The sequence below is a fragment of the Gavialis gangeticus genome, unplaced genomic scaffold (genome assembly GCF_001723915.1).
Source record: "Gavialis gangeticus isolate Ggan-Ray unplaced genomic scaffold, GavGan_comp1, whole genome shotgun sequence".
In the NCBI taxonomy this organism is placed as follows: Eukaryota; Metazoa; Chordata; order Crocodylia; family Gavialidae; genus Gavialis; species Gavialis gangeticus.
The window spans coordinates 48,569,518-48,576,041 of NW_017729000.1; the positions used below are offsets into that span (position 1 = coordinate 48,569,518).

General features: G+C 52.1%; 1 protein-coding gene across 1 annotated transcript in view; it reads left to right on the forward strand.

Annotated features, from left to right (window-relative positions):
* The window catches only part of LOC109290199 (UDP-glucose 6-dehydrogenase-like), a 44,968-nt gene that overhangs the window by 25,136 nt on the left and 13,308 nt on the right, over positions 1–6,524 (forward strand). Inside the window, exons 4-6 of the mRNA XM_019506610.1 lie at positions 3,007–3,207; positions 4,795–4,992; positions 5,098–5,245. Coding sequence (XP_019362155.1) covers positions 3,007–3,207; positions 4,795–4,992; positions 5,098–5,245 — 547 coding nt within the window. The remainder of the gene's footprint in view (positions 1–3,006; positions 3,208–4,794; positions 4,993–5,097; positions 5,246–6,524) is intronic.

A 6,524-nucleotide genomic window follows, 5' to 3' on the forward strand; every position in this document is an offset into this window, starting at 1 on the left:
GCTTGGGGGAACAAGGTCTCTCCCATTCCCCGCTGGTCTCCCCTAATAAGATTATAGATGGCCACCAGATCCCCTCTCAGCCTTCTTTTGTGAAGGCTGAACAAGTTAAGGTTCCATAGCCTCTCCTCATAGGGCCTGCCCTGCTGTCCCCGGATCATGCAAGTGGCCCTCCTCTGGACCCTCTCAATGCTCTCCACATCTCTCTCCACCCAGAACTGGATGCAGTACTCCAACTGTGGCCTGACCAGTGTCGCATAGAGGGGGAGGATCACCTCCTTGGCTCTGCTCGTGATGCATCTATGGATGCACGACAAGGTGTGGTTAGCCCTACTGACTGTGTCCTCGCATTGGCGGCCCATGTTCATCTTGGAATTGATAATGACTCCAAGATCTCTTTCTGCCACTGTGCTTCTGAGAAGGGAGTTCCTCAGCCTATAGGTATGCTGCTGGTTCCTACTGCCCAAGTGCAGCACCCTGCACTTGTCAGTATTGAATTCCATCCTATTCTCATTTGCCCACCCCTGTAACCTGTCCAGGTCCAGCTGTATCCCGTCCCTCCTTTCTGGTGTGCCCACCTCACCCCAAACGTTGGTGTGAATTTAAACAGGGTGCTTTTCACTCCCTTGTCCAAGTCACTAATAAAGAAATTGAACAGTGCGGGCCCAAGGACCAAGCCCTGGGGGAGTCCACTGCTTACATCCCTCCAGGTCGAATATGACCTGTCCACCACCTCTCTCTGAGTGTGGCCCCTCAGCCAGTTTGCTATCCATCTGACTGTGTAGACATCAATGCCAGCTTTTTAATGAGAATGGGGTGGGAGACAGTGTCAAAGGCCTTCCTGAAGTCCAGAAAGACTACATCTACCGTGACATCTGCGTCCGATGATTTTGTGACCTGATCATAGAAGGCAATTGGGTTGGTCTGACAGGAACTGCCCCTAATGAAACCGTGCTGGTTGCCCCTGAGCATCATTCCCGCTGCTGGCCCTTCACAGATGTGCTCCTTGATAATCTTTTCAAAGAGCTTCCCCAGGATCGAAGTAAGACTAACGGGCCTATAGTTGCCCGGGTCCTCCCTCCTCCCTTTTTTGAAGATGTGGACAACATTGGGCCTCTTCCAGTTGTCTGGCACCTGGCCAGAGCACCACGAGTACTTGTAAAGCTGTGCCAGGGATCCCGCAATGACCCCTGCCAATTCCCTGAACAACCTGGGGTGGAGAGCATCTGGACCTGCTGATTTGAACACGTCCAGCCCCTCCAGAAGTTCTCTCACTCAGTCCTCCCTGACCCTAGGCCTGGCTGAGTCTCTCCTGAGTCCATCCCGAATCTCAGTGGGGGAGTCCTGGTCCCTGCACAAAAAAATGGAGGCAAAGAATCTGTTAAAAATGTCTGCTTTTTCCTCTGGTGCAACCACCAGATAGCTTAGCATATCCTGCAGAGGCCCCACATTACCCTGTGCCTTCTTCATACTCCCTATGTATTTAAAAAAGGACTTTTCGTTGTCCTTGATCCTAGCCCTAGTTCTGTATCTGTCTTAGCTTTCCTAACAGCCCCCCTACAGATCCAAGTGATGGAGGTATACTCCTGTTTGGTGATACCCCTCCCTTCCACTGGGTGGATGCCTCCTTTTTGGCAATCAGAATCCCGAATGCCCTTGGTGAGCACTCTTGCTCCCTTTGCTTCTCGTTTGGATTGTCACCCCTTGGGCTCTGAGTATTGTCTCCTTAAGGAATGACCACTCATCTTGGGCACCCAGTTCCCCTACTCTCCAGGACCCTAGTGCCTCCCCCACTAATCTCAGCTCATTGAAGTTGGCCCTTTTAAAGTCTAAGGCTACTGCCTTGCTGCAGGCCCTTGAAACCCTGTGCTGGATGGTGAATTCCAGCAAGTGATGATTGCTATCGCCCTGGTGGTCGAGGACCTGGAGTCCCCTCACCAGGTCATCGCCTGTGGCCAGGACCAGATCCAGCAGGGCATTCCCCCTGGTAGGACTGTGCACCTCTTGAGTTAAGTGGAGGTCCTGTATCTCAGCCAGGAACCTCTGTGAGTGGTCAGACCTGGCTGACTGCTCCTCCCAGCAGATGTCCTGGTAACTTAGATCACCCATGACAACTACATCCCTTGCCTCTGCAAGCTGACCCAGGAATTCATGGACCAGCTCTTCCCCTTGGTTGGGAGGTCTGTAGTAGACCCCCACCATTAAATCCCCTTCCCCACGACCCCCCTGTATCCTGACCCAGAGCACTTCAGCCTGCCCCTCCTCTGACCCCATCCTGCTAGTTGAGGATGTGTATTGCTCTTTGATGTAGAGCGCTACACCCCCGCCTTTCCTCCCTGTTCTATCTTGCCTGTATAGCCTATAGCCCCTAATGTTGACTGCCCAGTCGTGGGATGAATCCTACCAGGTTTCTGTGAGCCCTACTATGTCCAGGTTTGAACTAGCTATCCGGAGGGCGAGTTCCTCCTGCTTATTCCCCATACTACGAGCATTGGTATAGAGGCATTTAAGGCCTTGAATTGGTGTGTATGCTACACCCCGCCCCCCAATTCTCAGGACTATCTGGACCACTGCTGCTTACCTGGGTGCTCCTTGTGTATGTCACCTGTCTTGGTTGGGAGGTGTCCTCATGTCTTCCTGTGGCTCCATACCCCGGCGAAGCTGTCCTCTGGATGTTGTAAGTGCTCCAGGCAGAGCAGGGCAGCCTTTTCTCTGCAGTTCTGAAGTTCCAATAAATGCTTACATTTAAACTCATAACCCACCTCATTCAGGTGGGTGTCACCAGGGCAGGTGATAGGAAGGCCTGCTCTTTCACTTCCTCCCAAAGCTGCTAGTGGGTGGTGTGACTACCTGCTGCAGTGCTGATCTTGATTTACTCTAAGCAGAGATAGCAGTGGTCAGGATCTCTGCCCACAGATTTGGTCACTCGCAGACAGAGCCAACCTGGGGACTAGCCCAGCAAACGAACTCTGAGATTTTTGTCAGCTCTGTAATCTTCTGTTCTGGCAGGTGAACACGCCCACCAAGACTTTTGGCCTTGGTAAGCGGCGAGCAGCTGATCTCAAGTACATAGAGGCATGTGCCCAGCACATTGCAGAGGTGGCCACAGGATACAAGGTTGTGGTGGAGAAAAGCACGGTGCCGGTGCGAGCAGCAGAGAGCATCCAACGGATCTTCAATGCCAATACCAAGTCCAACCTGTCCTTCCAGGTGAGGCATGGGCTGTGCTCTACCCCTAGGGCATGGGGACATCTGTGCAGGGTGCATAAGAGATGCTACTTCTGTCTGAACATGCAGTCTAGCAGGGGAGAGTTGACCCTTCCTGTTCTGGGTGCAGTCACATGGGAACACTGTTGGCTCTTGCATGATCCAAAAGGTGTGGACATACAATACATTAGTCTGGGGTAATCTACCGTGGATTTGATACTGTAGCAAGGAACAGACACATGACCAGCTCTCTCAACTTGGCTGCCTGAAGTAAGTGCTATTAGAGTAGAGGTGGGCAATTATTTGGGCCTGAGGGCCACTTAGGGAGTTTTGGTGAGCTGTCACAGGCCAGGTCAGCACTCCTCTGCCCCCAGCCCAACAGCTCACCAAAATTCCCTAAATGGCTCTGCCCCATGCTTGGCTGGGTGGCTGGGATAGGGCCATGGATGGGTGGGCAGGGAGCAGCATCTGGGAGCAGGGTGGGCAGGCGGGGCCAGGGCTGGGATTGCAGGGCTGAGAGAACCCTGGGGCAGAGCCATGATCTGCTCCCTGCATGCCCCTGCAACAGGCACCAGTTTCATGGGCAAGGGCTTCTGGAGAACAGATCGTGGCTCTGCCTCAGCCCTGTGCTATCACTGCCCCACGATCTGGGGGTCTCTACGGAGACATGCTGGGACCTACACAGGCAGGGCACAGCCATGTGGACAGGATGGGGCTGCAGCTGGGTGGAGAGCTGTGTCAGAACAGGACAGGTGGGCAGAGGTGGGATCTTGGGGTGGTGACAGTGCAGGGCCACCCCTCACACACCCCTGCCCATAGAACCAGTGCCCATTGCAGGGATGTGCAAGCAGCAGATCACAGCTCTGCCGTGGACCCCAGTCCTGCTCTGTCACAGCCCCATGATCCCACCCACCTGCCCTGCTCCCAGACACTGCTCCCTGCCCACCCACAGCCCTGTTCCATCCGCCCAGCTGCATGTCTTGTCTGCATGGGTCCTGCCCTAATTGGTGGGTACAGGGCAGATGGGCTGGGGTGCCCAGGTGAAAGTGACAGTAGTAACAGACACGTGACGTATGCAGGAGTAACTTTCTCCAGCGAGTATTTACTTCATACTGGAAAACAGCATTTCTTGTGGAGTGCTGTATACTTGTATGCCTGTTTCCCTTCTCTTATGGAGCAAATGAAGGCTACCCTGAAGTACATATTTTGTCTTCACTTAGGTCTGGACAGTTCTTGGATGGGAGACTTGGAGGGAATGCAAAGCTGTGAGGACCCCTCTGACAGGCTATGTAGCATTGGATTGCTGACAGTCCTGCTTTTGTGTCATACAGCTGAGCTGCTGATCATTTACAATCATTAACAATCCCTGACACTCCAGAGGAGTAGGCCACATGGGTCTCAGAATTGCTGCTACTGCCTCAACTTCTGTTTGTAATTTCAGTCAGAGAAACTCTCTGTTATTTCCCTTTCTATGCTACTTGTGTTTAATAGCTACTTTGCATCCCAGATGTGGGTCAGTTTGGAAAGGGGTGGAGTGATCCCAGTAGTTGCAGGATGGTCTTTTCATGCAGGGTGTTGTCCCCCTCCCAGGTACTCTCTAACCCAGAGTTCTTGGCGGAAGGGACAGCCATTGTGGATCTGAAGAACCCAGACAGAGTCCTGATAGGAGGGGGTGAAACGGTTGAAGGACAACGGGCAGTCATGACTCTCAGCAGCATCTATGAGCACTGGGTCCCCAAAAGCTGCATCATCACCACCAGCACATGGTCATCAGAACTCTCCAAGCTGGCATGGTGCCACATGCTTTTCCTGTCAGAGGCAGTTCCTGACCTGTGCTGACTGAAGCTGGGTTGGGGTGGTGGGTTGGTCTGATCCAGTCCTCTCCTTTCCCAGGCTGCCAATGCATTCCTGGCCCAAAGGATCAGCAGCATTAATTCCATCAGTGCCCTTTGTGAGGTGACTGGGGCTGATGTGGAGGAGGTGGCACATGCCATTGGGACTGACCAGCGTATTGGGAACCGTTTCCTTAAGGCCAGTGTAGGTAAGTCCCAGGGTTTCTCTGCCATTTTGCTGCTATGTGCTGCCTACATGAGGCTGAGCACCTGTAACAGGACTGAGAGCCATCGTATTGCTCTGGAATATGTTGGGTTTCCACTGTATCATGGGATAGGAGTGAGACTGGATCAGCTCTTTAATTTCCAGGGAGAATGGAGCAGCCACATGCACTGGGAGGGCCCCAGGTATCCCACATCCCTGAGGCTGCTACAGTGTGGGCTGGACCACGAGAGAATGATCAGCTAGAACTAGCCTGGAAGAAAAGTGCACAGGGACTGGTTGGAGGGGAGCCAGCATTGGAACATGTCTTCCTTTGCAGCCATGGAGGAAAAAATAGTCATGTGATTCCTTCCCCTGGCATCTGGGATTTGTGCATGAATGCGGGGGTGTGCTCCTTTGTCAACTCATTGATGTAGTCCAGGCAAATGGTCTATCCAGCCATTGTCTGTGGAGACTGAACCTCCACCCCATTCCAACACCTCCATGTGCCCATAGGCAGGGAATGCTCTCCCCACTGCACTTCTTGCTGCATGTGCCATGTCTGATTGGAGACAGCTCCTAAAGGGCACAATACTGAAAGCTCAGCAAGAAGCTATTTTGACATGATAGAAGCCCAAGAAGAACAACAAGAGACCCGTGTGACTGCAAAATGAGCTTTCAGGGTGCCTCAAAAGCCAAAGGAGAGTATACAGGCAGTAGAAGAAGGCTACCAAAGAGACATACCAGGAAACAGCAAGAGCTTGCAGGGATAAAATCAGGTGGGGAAAGGTTTAAAAAAAAAAAAAAAAGCTACACCCAGGTGTTGATCCAGAGGGGATACAGTAGCAGAGCTGCACCCCCTTTCTGATTGGATGATGCTGAAGGAGCCACTGAGAACTTCTTTGAAGTCCCCATAGCACTTTAGAATCTGCACACCCTTCCTGTTCATGCTCAAAGGCATATCCTCTCCCCTTCCATCCCCTCTTTCCCAACCTGACTCTCATAGTTTCATAGTAGCTAGGATCAGGAGGGACCTGAACAGATCATCCAGCCCAGTGGTCTCCAAAGTGGGGTGCGCACAAGACGATCCATTGGAGTGCTGGAAGAAAATATTAGAACTTCTATTTATATTTATATAAATATACATATATTGGGGGGGTGTGCTCAAAATTTTTTTTACTGATGGGGTGCACGAATATAAATATACTGGGGGTGCGTGCTCAAAAATTTTTTATTGATGGGGTGTGTGATCAAAAGAGTTTGGAGACCACTGATCTAGCCTGAGC